This window comes from Oryctolagus cuniculus, chromosome 11 (genome assembly GCF_051225735.1).
Source record: "Oryctolagus cuniculus isolate XC-2025 breed Fujian yellow rabbit chromosome 11, ASM5122573v1, whole genome shotgun sequence".
In the NCBI taxonomy this organism is placed as follows: Eukaryota; Metazoa; Chordata; class Mammalia; order Lagomorpha; family Leporidae; genus Oryctolagus; species Oryctolagus cuniculus.
In genome coordinates, this window is record NC_142877.1 from 10,316,893 (window position 1) to 10,332,089 (window position 15,197).

Here is a 15,197-nt window from a genome sequence, read left to right on the forward strand (position 1 = left end):
AGTTTCCACCCAACTTCCCCCAGCTCAGGAGGTCTCCCAGGCTCCCCTGGGGTTCCAGGGTGGGGTTTTGGGGAAGAACCCGGGCTGAGGTTGGCAGAGCCCAGAGAAGTTGTGCTGGCCTGCGGCCTCCACCTGCCCGGAGCCGTGGCTCCTTCCACCTACAAAAAGGGGCCCCTGATGCAAAGGAACGCGAAGCACCTCACAATGTCTTTAGAAAAACAAATTTATTGTTGCAACTCAAATGCAAACCCACCATTTTACGGCAAGCTGGGCACCTGGGCAGCGCGACAGCTCGGTCATGGAAGACCCCAGACGCCCCCCACCCCCCGCGGCTGTGCACCCCGCACACACGCCTGAGAGCCCCTCGCTGTCGCTCTGTTCCGTGCATGGAACGTAAGAACGACCGCCCGCCGAGTGAGTATTGGCTTAAGGCATAGAGCAGAGCAGCTCGCTACCTCTCGTCCCCGGGCCGCGCCGCGCCGCCACGTCCGCTCGGAGATGCTACGGTCTAGACACACCCAGACTACTACATACATGTGCACCTACCGACACAGCCCGACTGCAAAACGCTCGGCCTGGGCCCTCCACGCCTCGCCCCGGCTCTGCAGGGCGATGCCTCGGCTGGCCCCGTGTCCCCGAGTTTTCCGTGGGGCCTCGACCCCGTGAAAGGCAAAGGGTGAAAATGCTGGCAGAGGCAGCTCGGAGTGCGGCTGCCCTTTGTCTTGTTAAAAAGCCACGAGCGTGGAGGTCTGAGGTTCCCCTCGCAGGAAGAGTCGTGAGCACCATCGGTCCCCACGGGGCTCCAGGGCAGGCGGCGGCCGCGCCCCCAGGTGGCTCCAGAGGTGTGGTTTCCAGCGTCGCCCTGGTCCCAAGCCATGGCCTGCACAGGCACTGCGTGAACTTGGACTAGTGGAGGCTGAGCCCAGGGGTGGGCAGAGCTGGAGGCGTGGCTGCGGCTTCCCAGAGGCTTGGAATGTCTGCGTTACAGCAGGACCCAGCTGGGGCAGGGCGGCTGGGCCTCGCCAGGAGCCACCGGCCGCGCGAGAGCAGACCCGGCTCGGGCCCGGGCGCGGGCCCGCTGGTGAGCAGAACGCGGAGTCTCTTGTTCCAAGCACGTGGCGTTCTCGCGGGACACAGAAGACGGAACATGCATCTCACACACAGCGGGGCGGGGCGGGGCGGCCGAGAGCCAGGCTCCGCAGGTGGGGGGGGGGGGGGCTGGGACCAAGTCCCGTCTCATTACGTCTTTAAATACCCGAGTCATATTATATATTACCCCTTGTCTGTCTAGCCCCGCGCCGGCGCCCCTGCGCCACCTGAGCTTCCTTCTGGTACTTTCTGACAGGGCCTCCACGCGGCTGCGCCCAGAGCCATCTTCACACAGCGCTGTCTGGGAGGACGCTGGAGCCGTGGGGGCGCTTCCAGGGGAGGGCAGCCCTGCCTAGCACCGCCCGCTCCTTGGCTCCGGACAAGCTGGGCCGTGGCCTCCGGACTCGGGCCAGGGGCCTGGAGCGGCCCAAGCCTGTGTCCAGGGCCCCTCCGGGCTGGCTGGCAGCAGGCCTGCGGGCAGGGGCGGGTGGGAGAGGGTCGGCTACGTGCCGGTGTTCCAACAGGAACTGGAGCGAACCAAGCACTCTGGCCGAGCCCCAAGGGGCGCCACCAGCCCTGAGGGTGGGGTTGGGCTTTCACCACGGCCCTCTCCCCCCAAAAAATCACCCTAAGGAAAAAACTGCATTTTGCTCAAGCGGAGCCAGGAGAGAGGACAGAATGGGAGGGGCCTGGGGAGGCCGCCCCGGCCCTGCAGCGAGCGGTGCTCGGCGCTCGTCAGCCAACCCGAGGCAGAATCCACTCCCCGGAGCTCAAGGGCGGCTGCAGGCAGGGGCCCGCCCCCGGGTGGGCCTGGCCCTGAGCCCCTGTTGTGGGCGGAGCCACGTGTGGGGAGCCAGCGGGGACCTGAGCAGAGGCAGAAGCCAGCTTTGCCCGGCACCACCCCGGGGAGGCCTCCCACGGCCGCCTGCCCCCCGTCTCCGGCGGCCTACATTCAGCCAAGGTCGGGATCTCCCCTGGGGACCCAGACGCAAACCGTGACCCTGACTCCACAGGTACAAGAGCTCCCTAAGTGCCTGGTTGGTTTTTTTTTCTTCCAGAAATAACAAAAAAGCTGCTTCTTATAAAGGTTAAAAACAACAATGTGTTGTAATTCAACTTCCCCCAGAACTGAACATAAAGAGAGATGGAGAGAGTGAGCGCGCGACATATTTGGCATTTTCTCTACTTACTCCTGAATCGGTGAAGGCCCTGAGATTACTCCGCCGTCCTTGGGGCCGCGGGCTCCTCCAGCCCCGGCGCGGCGCCCCCGCCCCGGCAGCCCGGCCACGCCCAGGGCCAGCCTCTGCGTGCGGCTTCCGGGGGCGGCGGGCCGCTCCGGAGCCGGGTGCTCGCGCCGGCCGCGGCCGTGGCCGTCAGTGGAAGCAGGCCCTGTAGCAGAGGTAGGCGCCGGCCGTGAGGACCGTGGCCACGCACATGTTGAACAGGAAGGGCTTCCAGGGAGTCAGCGCGTGGGCCGCGTGCTCCTCGGGCGGCGACGGCTCCTCCTTGGCGGTGAAGGCAGCCTGGGGGCCTCGCAGGGCGCCCCCCACGTTGCGACTTCTAACTTCAGTGTCTTGACTCGTGCTGAGGAATCAGAGGGTGGAGACGGGTTACTCACCGGCGGGAGAAGCGGGCGGCACGGGCGCTGTCCACAGGGGGAATTCCAGGGAAACCGAGCCACTCGGGCTGAGGCCAGCCAGGCCGTGGCAGGTGTCACCCGAGGGCCTCAGGCAACACCCACAGCCAGGGTGGGGCCACAGGTGCCGGGGTCACTTCCCACTGCGCGGCTCAGTTGGGCTGGAGCCCCCACTGGTGCACACCCCGGGGGACCTGGCTTTCTCAGGTCGGCAACTCCAGCGTCCGCTCAGTCCTACTGAGCCCATTCCAGCAAGCACCACAAGGTGGAGCTACAGCCCCGCCGAAGCCAGTCACTCCCCAGGGCCACAGGCAGCCAGCGCTGGGCCTTGTCCAGTCCGGAGAGGGGCAGCCCAGGGGTTTCCGGAACACAAGGTCGTCCCCTCTCCCCCAAGCCGGGACCCCGACGGTACCTTTCCAAGCTACAGGCTCTGGTTCCTTCCCGGACGGGGCCATCTGTGTCCTCCTCGGCCCCGATCTTCACCCACTGGTGATTGGGGAAGAAGCCCCTGCACTTCCCGTTGTGGGGCTCCAGGACCCGCTTGGGCGGCCGGGGAGGCGGGGGCACGTGCTCGGGCGGGGGCTCGAGGTCCTCGTGGGAGAGCTCCTTCCACTGATCCTGGAGAGGCGGCGAGAGGCTCCCGTCAGCGGGCGCTTCGTGCGCACTGTCGGGAGCCCACTTCTCGCCGATGGGCTCAGGCACGCGTGGGCAGACCACGTGCTCAGGGCACAGGTGCAGCCTCCACCGACGCCCTCTGCGAACACGCCACAGGCGGCGCCCGCAGCGAGCGCAACCTTGCCACAGCCTGCTGGCCACTTCACAGGGAAGGGCACCGGCGGCGCGGGGCGGGCTGACCTGCACCGAGGCGTCTCCCATGATGAACTTGGCCCCCTCGATGACGGCCAGGTAGGAGAAGCGCAGCTGGTCCGCCGTCTGGATCAGCCCCATCCGGAACTTGCGCATCTCCAGCAGCACCTTCTTGATGTCCACGGACGCAGGGTCCTTCCTCTTGTCCATCTGCAAGCCAGAGACAGCTGAGGCCGCGCCGCGCCGGCACCAGCTGCCTGCGTTCTGGGGCGGGCGTGCAGGCCGAGGGGAGGGGCTCTGGCTGCAGCGGGGCCGCGTACCAGCAGGAGGCAGGTGTCGGCCAGACAGAAGGTCCCGGACCTGCCGATGCCCGCGCTGCAGTGCACCACGACGGGGCCGTGCTCCGGGCTCAGCGACCCCGACTCGCGGACTTTGAAAAGGAAGTTCAGGAAGGAGGCCGGCGACTCGGGGACTCCGAAGTCAGGCCACGTGGTGTAGTGGAAATGCAAGATCTCTCGTGTTTCCTGAGTCTGGAAGAGAAAGACACTCAGGCGGACTCTCGGGGACTCAGTGCTGAACCCACTCCGCCCGCCTTCCAGGGCCGCCACAGCCGCTCCCCCCCGAGAACAGCACTGACTTCCAGACTCCCCTACCCGGGTGCCCGTTCCACACCGGCCCCCACCCGAGTGCCCGTTCCACACCGGCCCCCACCCGAGTGCCCGTTCCACACCGGCCCCCCATCCCAGTGCCTGTTCAAGCCCTGGCTGCTCTGCGTCTGCCCGAGCTCCCCGCTGAGGTGCCTGGGAAGGAGGCTGATGGGGACTCAAATGCTTGGGCCCCTCCCACCCAAGTGGGAGTCCCAGGTGGATTCAGCCTGGCTCAGCCCTGGCTGTCGCAGCCGTTTGTGGAGTGAATCAGTGACTGGCAGATCTCCATCTGCCCCCCTCTGTAGCTCTTTCACATAAGTAAATAACTCCTAAACAAACACGTAAGTAAATAACTCCTAACAAACACATAAGTAAATAACTCCTAAACAAAAAGCCAACCTGCGATGGACTGTATTTGCTCCACTAGGACAAAGCACGACCCTCTGTGCTCTGAATTCTGTCTCCCTCAACAGCAGGAAAAATTCTCCAGAGTTTTCCAGAAGTCTGCCCGTGTCAGCTTGCAAACGCTACAAAGCATTTTTAACAAAGGTCTCCTACATCAGCCTCCGGGCACTTTCACAGGCTGCCCGTGTTATTTCTCAGAACCCCCAGGAAGGCCCCCTGGCCCCCCTAGTTCCCCTCCCGGGGGGGCAGGGGTGGCGCGGGAGTGGCTGCACTTATCCACTCCCCAGTAACCTGTGCTGAGTCCCACTGCTTCCACTCCACAAGACTGCCAGGAGCCACGGGGCCGCACAGCACTATGTGGACAGCTAAGAGGTGACTGTCACGCAGCCCAGCATGCAAGCCAGTGGGCCGATCGCCCTCACCCCCCTCCAGGCTGCTACCCTCCACCCCAGCAATCTCAATCACTACACACCACCTGCCAACCCCTCCTCAAAGAGCTTCCCGGAAACCCCTAACCCTATCTGATAGGAGGTGAGAGAGAGGCCAGCATCCCATATGGGCGCGGGTTCGAGTCCTGGCTGCTCCACTTCCCATCCAGCTCCCTGCTGACGCACCTGGGAAGGCAGTGGGAGACGGCCCAGTGCTTGGGCCCTGCTCCCACGTGGGAGACCTGGATGGAACTCGGGGCTCTTGGCTTCAGCCTAGTCCAGCCCTGGCCATCGTGGGAGTGAACCAGCAGACAGAACCCCCCTCTCTCCCTCTCTCTCCCTCTCTCTCCCTCTCTCTCCCTCTCTCTCCCTCTCCCTCTCTCTCTCCCTCTCTCTCTCCCTCTCTCTGCCATTCAGCCTTCCGAATCCACAGTTAAGACAGCTGCAGGTGCAGGGGGACCTCGCCTCCAACGCCACGGCTGCAGAGCGGGCGCCGGCGCGGAAAGGCCTCCCCGCCTTGCACTAGAGCAGCCCCAGGGGCACCGGAGCGGGCGGCCCGCTCTGCCGGTGCGGAACTCGCAGCCCCGGCTCGGCCGCCGCACGCACGCACGCACGTGGGTGGGCCACGGTCCCGGCAAGGAACCCCTTCCCCTAAGACCTGTGCCCACGGGGGTGAGGGCTCTGTGGCCCGCCTGTCCTAGCCCTTCCCCAGGCACCTGGTGAGGCTGCGGGAGGCTCTGCCCAGCACATGCCGGCGCCACACCTCGTGCAGGGCGTACACAACCTGGAGACGGCGGCATCAGCGCCTATCACCCCAGGGACCGTCCCCCCAGGGACCACCCGCCATACTCACTGTAAGGTTTTCCAATTCTAGCTGTCGTACTGTGTAGTAGGACTTGATATCTTCAGAGACCAAGGTCAACTTCAGATTTGTGTCATCAAACATCATTTCTTTTTCTTCTCTCTGCGGCCAGTACTGCGCACATTTTAACTAGGGCAGGAAAACAGCAGGTTACCTCGAGCAGTGGACTGTGGCCCTGACGGGCGTGGTGGACGACCACCCAGAGGCCCGGGGACAGGCACAGCGGCGGGGCGCTGAGCACTGTGGGAGGGGACAGAAACAGCAGGTAGGCAGGGGCTGAGCCGCACAATGGCCACCCGATGACTCGGGGCCTCCCGTAATGCACCTGCACGGAGCCACAGGTGGCAGGGGCGGCTTCAGGGCCAGTGCTACAGATGTGCTGCGGGACACGGGGGAGGCAGGTGCTCGATTCCGGCCACAGTTCCAGGACAGCGATCAGAGAAGGCTCTGCGGGAGGCCGCCCAGGACTTCCCAGGGCACGGCCGTGAGGAGCCAGGCTCGGGGAGCAGCAGTGAGCAGGCCCAGCGGCCAGGGGACCTGCTGCAGAGGCTGCAGCCAGGGAGCGGCTCTCGGGAGGGTAAGATGGAGGCACAGGTGTTCGATGGTCCCGCTCCACACCCCAAGGCAAAAATCGAAAGAAAGTAAGAAAGAGCCCCAGGCTGTGAAGCTGGCGCAGGGCTCCTGGAAGAGCGCGGATGCGGCAGGCCAGGGCGAGTCTTGGCACTTTCAGCCCTGTCACCTCCACAAGCTGACCAGGAGCCGCCCATGCCGAGCCTCTGGAGTAGGCGGGACCAGTCTGTGGGTGCAGAAGCCACCCCGTCACCCAGGAAATGGAACGACGCACTATACAGCAAGACCCTTGGTGCCAGAGTGGACGGCAGCTGAAAACTAGACCTTTGAGGAACAGGACAGGATCCCCGCATTGCAACAAAGAGACGCTACAAGGCCTCAGACCCAGCCCAAGACGCTGCCAACAAGGCGGGCAGAGAGAAGGAGGGGCAGGTGCAGAACAGTCTCTCCCTGGGGGGCTGGGGAGCAGGCCACACCGCCTTTCAGCTCTCCACAGCACACACACACTGGCCAGACCAGAGCGGCACAACCTTTGCAATCTGCAGGGATCCTGGCACACGGCTAAGTGCTTGCCAGCCACAATTTATCTCTAAGAACTCTTCAGCAGCTGCAGTAACCTGCTCTATTCCACTGTCATTTCTGGCACAAAGCTTTTAAAAAAGATACAAGATGTAGAATGGGCACATGGCCGCCACCGCTGCTACCCCGCCACGCCGGCAGCCCTCACCAGGCTCAAAGCAAGGCGCCAGAGAGGGCTCGGCGGTGCCAGCAGGTGCACTGCCACTTCCACCATGAAGGCAGTCTCAGAGGGGCCTCGGGGCCTTCCAAAACAGCCAGACCCTCGTAAGGAAACTCCTAAGAATCTCACCCACGGGGACCCGGGCGGACGGTTCCGCTTTCCCAAAGAATGAAGCACAGAGTCCGGGCGCCGCAGGAAGCCCAGGGCAGCTGTGGCACAAAAGGCAGCGCCCTGTGCGAGCAAGCACCTGGAACCCAGCCGCCGCGCTGGGCCGCAGGAGCTCCGGCGGAAGCTCTGGAAGGGCGAATCCCACTCGCCCAGCAAAGACCGCCACGTGTTCCTTCCACACTGAGGCGCCTGACGCCAGCTTCCACAGGGAGCCAGCGAAGACCCTGGCCATCGGATGACCCCAGGCTAACGATCACCTCTGCATAACTGGGTTCCTGGACACAGGGGCCCAAAAAGCTAGCAGGCAGGTGTGCCCCAAGCAGGAGGGGAGCGCCCTCAGTTACTGTGCGGGGCCAGCTGAGCCTGGACAGCGCTCCTGCCAAGCCGCCTGTCCCACGGCTGCTGGGCGGTTTGTAGTCGGTCAGCCACCCCATCAGACCGGCACTCCTCAGGCCTCTGAGCCCCGAGATGGGAGTGATGATGGCGGCCGGGACCTGGAAAGGTCGATTCCACAGAAGCGTCAGGAAGCCCCCTGACCCACACGCCGCTTCTCCTGTCCACGGACCCCCGAGAAGGACGGCAAGTTCACACAGGAACACACACGCCACGAGGAGCCGTGCGGCCATGCTTCCTTGCTGGCTGGCATGGCGGCCCGAGGACAAGGCTGTCGCTGTGGACCCCAGGTCTACTCACGGTCAGCCTCAGGTAGGGGACAACCAGGAGCCGCGACCGCAGTGCTGGGCACGGCTCCGCGTTACAACCTGACAACAGCCGCTAAAGCAAGCTGTGGACTAACAGCAAAAAGGTTGTACCGGCTCCTTTAGCAACAGAGAAGCTAATAGGCAACAGTGCTGCGACGGCCGACGATGTCTGAATGAGCGTCTTTGACTAAAACTCCCAGCCCTAGAGCAGCGCTCTGAGCGGTGGGCAGCGGACGAAGTCTGGAGTCCAGCGCGGGCCGTATGGGACTGCCACGTCCAGGGAGGGGCGTGGCTGAGTCCTGCAGCTTACAGGACAGCCCCCACCGCCGCACAGGCTGCGCGCCCGTGTGGCTTCCGTGCTGCGGGAAGCCAGCGTTTGGCTTCTTCATCCAAATCTGTAGCCGAGGCTGGCGGAGGCTGGGGTTTGTAACTTCACATTTTACTCATCACGCCGGAAGCAGAAAGATTAAAATTCACACTCACTCTCACTGACAAAGTGTTTTCTAAGACAGGCATTATTTAATCAACTGATCATGCCGCCAAGCTCCGGTCTTGCAACTGCTGAGCAAATGAGTCCTTTCATTTTTTTCCCAAAAACAAAACAAAAAAACCCCACGTGTTGGAGGCAATGAAGCTGACAGAACCCCCCACACCAGCCGCAACACGTGCTGTCCTAAGACGCCCGCTCTCCTGAGCGCTGGGCACGGGGCTGTGCCAACGCGGCTGTGCCGCGGCCCTTCCCTGTACCTGGAGTGGGTCCCTCCCAGGGCGACGACGGTGCTCTGTTAGGAGCCCTCGTGTTCTCCAAGGCAAGCCACGTCTGCCCGGAGGCAGCTGGGACAGCTGCAAGGGCGGCGCCCCAGCTGAGCCCCGGCAGCACAGCACCAGGGCCTGGCAAGGCCCGGGGACACCGAGCTCCTGGCTCCCGGGCCACACATTCCCACTGGTCTCCACGGTCACCAGCAAGTGGAGATGGGGAAGGAGGCTGAAGGACACACACATGGGGACAGCGGCCACACCGGCCACACCGGCCACACGCCTGCAGTCCTCACGGCATCCCAAGCCGGGCGGGGGGTGGGGTGGGGGTTTAAGAGTGGCGAGGAACTCGAGGACACGGATCCTGATGTGAACACGCCTGCCGGCAGCGTGTGCACCGAGGCCGGCAGCAGCGGACCCAGCTCTGCACACGGCGGCGGGAGGCACGCGTGAGCAGCCAACACTGCTGCGTGACGGACACACACTGGGCCTCGCTTCTCGAAACGCAGCCCTGTCTACACAAGCTCACGACAGCGGTGGCCCAGGAAGCGCAGGGGGCAGAGAACAGAGCACAGCCCACGGGGACGAGAGGCCAAGCGCGACTTCGCTTCGTCTCCCTTCTCATTCCCTTACTCCATCTGCTTACCTCAGGAGATTTGAGAGCGCGCACGTAAAGGAGACACGGGCTGACACGCAGAGCAGGGACAGCGGCCGCCGCCACTTACCGAGCCTTTCTCCATCACCCGGTTGAGCATGACCACGCCTCTGCTCTTCTGCTCCCACACCATCTCCCAGAAGTGCCCGCACGTGTTGGGCAAGGGGCCCTGCAAACAAACAATTGACACAGGTGTGGCACTGCAGACCCAAATCACGGCGAGCTCCCACTCGGTTCCACACCGGCGCAGACCGAGGGCGGCCGAGGCTGGGACAGTGCCTTCCCCTGGCCCAATGGGCAGTCCACGCAACGAGGGGTGGCACCCGCATCTCGGTCAGGGCTGACGGCAGAGGCCGGACCGCCGATTCTGCCTCCTGAGCCGGCTGAGGGGCGCCCTGAGCTGCAGCCCTCAGGCCAGGAGGAGTGCAGGACGCAGCCGCTGTGTGCAGGCCAGCGATCAAGCCTGATGCTCAGGCAGCCCACGCACCCGGCCAAGCGCTTCTCCTTGTGTGGCGTCGGCCAAGCCGAGCCTGTTCCCTCAACTCTCTCTCGACTAATCCCAGTGCCCAGTTCCAGGGCTGTGAGAAATAACGCGTTCATCTCTGTCAAGGACTTAGCACTGTTCCTGGAACTTGGCACGCAGTAAACGTTACCATGACAGCCTTCACCCCGAGACCAGGGGACACGAGAGCGATGGGCACCCGGAGGGTCCCTGAGGCGGCACGGTGGGGTGTTTGCTGCACCCGGGCACCAAGGCTCAGAGTCTGTCTCGCCTGCCACGTCCTCCACCTCTTGGGCCAGCACCACTTCTTCTGGAGTGGTTTCCAGTCTCGTCTACTCTCACACGAGTTCTTAGTCTTAAAATCTTTCCCCTGTAAGTCTCACCACGTCCCCTGACCACATGGCTCTTGGTGCCCTCGGACTTCCTTCCCCACACTCATCTGGAACTCACTGCCCGATGAGACAAGTTACACTCTGAGCATTTCCTGTATGCGTCTGGACAACAGTGGGCCACACGTGGAACCCCTCCCCCAAGCTATTGGAAAAACAGCCCCAGGCAGGCTGAGCTCACGGGGCACTTGGCGGTGCACCAGGACCCCGGATGCGGCTCCGCCACTTGCCTGCCGCCCTCCCCACCTGCCAACACACTCTGGTTCAGAATGGGTCTCAGGGATTTAAATCCGCCGAGACGAGCGCACGGACTTGCACACTCGCACAGTGAACAGCACTGGGGTCAGCAGCGGCGTCGTGCCTGTGTATCTCAGGAAACGCCCCCGCCACGTGCCCGGGCTGACTTCAGCAGGACCGCTCTGACTCCTTCTGTAGCCCCCAGGGCGAGGGCAGATCACCTGGGTGGTCTGGCCAGCAGCCCTGGAGGGGCAGCACTCTCTCCCATGGCGTTTTCTAGCTCTCCGTTTTTATCACAGACACTGTCATGCCCGCGTAAAGGGCCTCCGGAGCCCACTCCCACGCTGAATAGCTACGAACAGGAAGGCGAACTTTGACCTCTCCCAAGAAGCTGCTTCTGCCTTAACCTCTTCCCAGCCCCAGCTCTGCAGGCCGGGGAGTGAACCAGCAGACAGGAAGCTGTCTGTGCCTGTCAAATACAACAGATAATTAATTAACCCTTTAAAAACAATCTGCTCACCTGGGTAAGAATGTAGCTCCTCTGGGCTTCCTCCATCTTTATCAAACTGGCGTTGATGTAGTCGTTGTCTTCCTGATGCAGCTTGATCCGGCTGTGGTCGACTGAAATGAAGCAGGGCACGGGCGTCAGCCATGCAGCCCCACTCGGGCAGCGCCCAGGGAGGCCCCGGACGAGCTGGCAGACCGGCGCGCACACGCGTGTTCTAAAGGATCCGAGAGCGTGGGCCTGGAAAGCAGCTGCCACCTGGAATACTGGCCCCCACCCTGATGCTCGAGACAAACCAAGACACCTGGGCGACTTCAGTGGCTCCCAGCAATAAACGCTCTCCAAAACCACACGTGACTGTCACCACAGGCGATGGGAGAGGGTGCTGATACCACTGGGTGACCCCAGGCCAACACCGTGTCCTCTGAGCCTCGGCACGGTCACTCGTCCCACAGAGGTACCGAGGGGGCTGCGGGCGGAGCGAGTGAGCAGGTGTGTGTGCAAGGCCCCGCCCAGCACCAGGCATGAGACAGGGGCCTCGTGGCTGCTGGCCGCTGGAGCCGGGTGTGGCAGCAGGTCACCCCAGATCTCCAGCCCATCTCTTGGTCTCCCGGAAAGCAGGAAAGGACGCTGTCAGGATGGGGCTGGGGAGAAGCTAGGGCTCTGTCCCCGCGGGGCGTTGTTTAAGTGCTGGAAAGTGGTTCACAAAACCCCTTAGATGGAAAGTGCTCAGGGGCCGGCGCTGTGGCACAGAGGGTTAAAGCCCCGGCCTTAGCACCAGCATCCCATATGGGTGCTGGTTCGAGTCCCAGCTGCTCCACTTCCCAACCAGCTCTCTGCTATGGCCTGGGAAAGCAGTGGAGGATGGCCCAAATCCTTGGGTCCCTGTACCTGCATGGGAGACCTGGAAGAAGCTTCCGGCTTTGGATCTGTGCAGCTCTGGCTGTTGCAGCCATCTAGAGAGTGAGCCACTGGACAGAAGACCTCTCTCTCTCTCTCTGCCTCTCTGTAACTCTGTCTTTCAAATCAATCAATCAATCTTAACAACAAAAGTGCTCAGGAATGTAGGAACACTAAAGGCAACACTGTCCCCCAATTCTGAGCGAGCACAGCCAGGGGGAGCCTGGCGCCAAGAGGGCCGTGGGAGTTGTCCCGTCACACCAGCTGTCCAGAGGTCTCCAGCCAGGACGCCACGACAGTCACAAGGTTTTTAACACAAATGCCTACGTGCTGCAGCTGCAGGGGGTGGCCACGAGGCCCCTGACCGCCCTCAGTGCACTCGGGGTGCTCTGGTGACAACTGTTTACAGTGGCCAGCAAATAATGGGTGCCTGCTGTGTCCGTGTGAGACACTGGCTCCTGGCTTCTGCTGGTTCAGCCTCACACACTCCTGTGAGAGAGGCGTGGCTCTCCTAGTGCACTGAAGACCGTGAGGGACATGATGTTCCAAGAGCCACACAGCCCGAGCGGGCAGCTGGCACACAAACCCAGGAGGAGCACGGCAGCAGGCGGGGACGCAGGCTCTGCCCCGACTCCAGGCCCTTTACACCTGGGTGCCACGCGAGGCGGGCCGAGGGGAGCAGTGGCAGCCACCGCTCGCGGACACGGCGAGGGCACGCAGGAGCGATGCGGGGCTGAGCCCGACCCTCAGCGGCAGGGAGGGGCAGGCACCGTTAGGGTCGTGGGCTCAGCCCAGCTTTTCCTGCTTCACAAGAACCCAGACCTAACCTAAAACATTTACTGTGCAGATCCTGGCAAATGGACGGCCCACCACCCAGCAGGCAGTGGGAGCGAGTGGCAAGGCAGCCGGGGTGGCGGGCGGGGCGCGGTGGGGGCAGCCTGGGGCCGTGCAGGGTGTCGCTGCAGGCCAGCACAGGGCCTTGTGGAGTCACCCCCGAGGGGCTGCCCTGGAAGGAAAATGATTCATCACGCACACAGTCAAAGCCAAGAGGCGCTTGGAGCTCTGTTTTCCAGACACCGAAACCGTGCCCCTGCCGCCATGGCGGCAGCACGCCCCAGTACCCCAAGTCTCCACCTTCGTGCCAGGAGTGCTCGCGTGCTACCAGATCCTGCAGTGAAGGGCGCCTCGACCCGAGGCCACAGCCGGGCAGCCCGGATACTTACAGGGGCTGACGTCTCTGTACCTGTTGCGGTTTTTGTTCTTAGGGAGCTTGGCCACTCTGCAAGGGAAGTCGCTGGCTTCATGGCGGATGTCCTACGAGAAAGCACAGAGTTCTCTCCTGGAACCCCTGGCAGCAGGCACACGTCCACCGTTTGGGGGGGCGGCGATGCGGCTGAAGGAGGGCAGAGGTTTGGGGAGGGTGGCGTTTCACTCAGGAGCCCCTGGCGGCCAAGGCAAGGGCACTGGAGAGCCGGTGCGGCGCCAGGAGCTGCAGGGGGTGATGGGAAGGCGCGAAAGGCGGCTGGGGACACAGGGCCCGGCCAGTCCCCAGCAGCAGCAGTGCCAGGCCTGGGAGTTCCAGCCACAACCTTCTGCAAAGCTACAGCTGTTAGAGCAGACGAAACACAGCTTCCTGTCAACTCAGCAGCCCTCTGCTTTCCTGGGACATGGTAAACGAGTCCCCCCGCCCCAGAATTCGGAGAAGCCTGGGCACCGGTCTCCTGCCAGATGGACCACAGTGTTCAGTGCCGCTCTCAACACCGCTGGAGCCCAGGGAACAAACGCCTTTGATCTGCAAAGAGCAACAAGGCCGGAACAGCCTTCCTGCCGCTGAGCGGTACGCCCCGGATCACACACACAGGACAAGCCCACAAAGGGAGGGCAGGGGACAGAGGCTGGACGTCAGCCCACGAGGTGTGGGCGGGCATGTGTGGGGCGGCACAGCCCATCCCCCGCCACCACCCCATGTCCTTGAGGGCTCAGGAGGCGCAACCTCGTCCTGGGGTGGGGTGGTGCTGCCCCCAGTGGCCGGGTCACCACCTCCACTCCCTCCCACGCCAGTGCGCAGCCACCTGGAGATCCGTTTGAGAACACATGAGCAAGGAGGCCTCTGCCCAGCAGCTGGTGTGGCACAGTGGACAGTGCAAGCGCTCTGCCACAAGAGCTGTACAAGCCGGCCCCCAGGACCCCGTGTCCCCCTTCCCTGTCCCAGTCACACTGCGGGCAGGAGGCTGAGCACTGGATGATCCAACCAGACGAGGAGGGACTGATAGCATCGTCACCTCGGTCTGCAGACGCCCACTGGTCCCTGGCACCCACTCGGGGCCCTCACTTTCCCCGTGAGCCTCTACTCCCCACAGTGTACACACACCCCTGTGGGGAAGGGACCCCAACAAAGTCTCAGAAACAAAAACAAAAACCAGGGCAAACCCCTTGGAGGAAACAAGCTGCAGAAGAAATATTTAAAATATGTGCCATTAATATCCTCAGGCAGGAAAAGGCTTGTTACTTGTATCTATGAATTAAGAACAGGATGCCATAAAAAACACACAAGAATGTCTCTTGGACCGTAAGAACAAGACAGCAAAAACAACAAGTTCAAAGGAAGACGCAAGTAACCTGAGGGGGCGCTGTGGTGCAGCAGGCTGAGCAGCAGCTTGGGACGCTCGCTCGCATCCCACACGGGGTGACGGGGTGCCCGACTGCGTGCTGCCCCCCCCCCCCCGGAATCCAGCTTCCTGTTAATGCGCCTGGGAAGTCAGCACTCGGTCCTCACCTCCCACGCGGGAGGCTCAGATGGAGTTCCTGCCTCTGGCCTGGCCCAGCACTGGCTGTGGCGGGCATTTGTGGAATACATGGAAGACCTCTGCCACTCTGCCTTTCGAATGAATAAACCTTCGGGGAAATGACAAAAGTAAAGCCAAAGAAAAAATTCAGAAAATTCAAATAAAGATAAGAGGTAAGAAACCACCAAAAATAATTCAAGGAAATTTCCCAGACTATCCAGTGCGGCTTCCGTGACAAACAAACCCATCCCAAGGCACATGAGTGAGCAACTCCAGAATCCTGCAGACACAGAGCAGGTGCTGTAAACTTCCAGGAAGAAAACACCACTCCCTTTCAAGAGGTGAGGAGATGACAACAGCTTCAGACTTCGCAGGAAGCACGGGGCCGGCCAGCCACGAGGCAGTCCCTCACAGA

The 15,197-nt window shown here is 62.6% G+C and overlaps 1 protein-coding gene across 3 annotated transcripts in view; it reads right to left on the reverse strand.

Annotated features, from left to right (window-relative positions):
- Window positions 1–205: 205 nt before the first annotated feature.
- Window positions 206–15,197, reverse strand: part of PTPN1 (protein tyrosine phosphatase non-receptor type 1) — a 59,497-nt gene continuing 44,505 nt past the window's right edge. For all 3 annotated transcript variants that reach the window (XM_051832625.3, XM_089307053.1, XM_089307054.1), the window contains exons 2-9: window positions 13,220–13,310; window positions 11,112–11,212; window positions 9,534–9,632; window positions 5,866–6,003; window positions 3,853–4,062; window positions 3,581–3,742; window positions 3,138–3,343; window positions 206–2,673 (exon numbers count right to left, since the gene is read on the reverse strand). In XM_051832625.3, coding sequence (XP_051688585.3) covers window positions 2,463–2,673; window positions 3,138–3,343; window positions 3,581–3,742; window positions 3,853–4,062; window positions 5,866–6,003; window positions 9,534–9,632; window positions 11,112–11,212; window positions 13,220–13,310 — 1,218 coding nt within the window. In that variant the 3' untranslated portion in view covers window positions 206–2,462. The remainder of the gene's footprint in view (window positions 2,674–3,137; window positions 3,344–3,580; window positions 3,743–3,852; window positions 4,063–5,865; window positions 6,004–9,533; window positions 9,633–11,111; window positions 11,213–13,219; window positions 13,311–15,197) is intronic.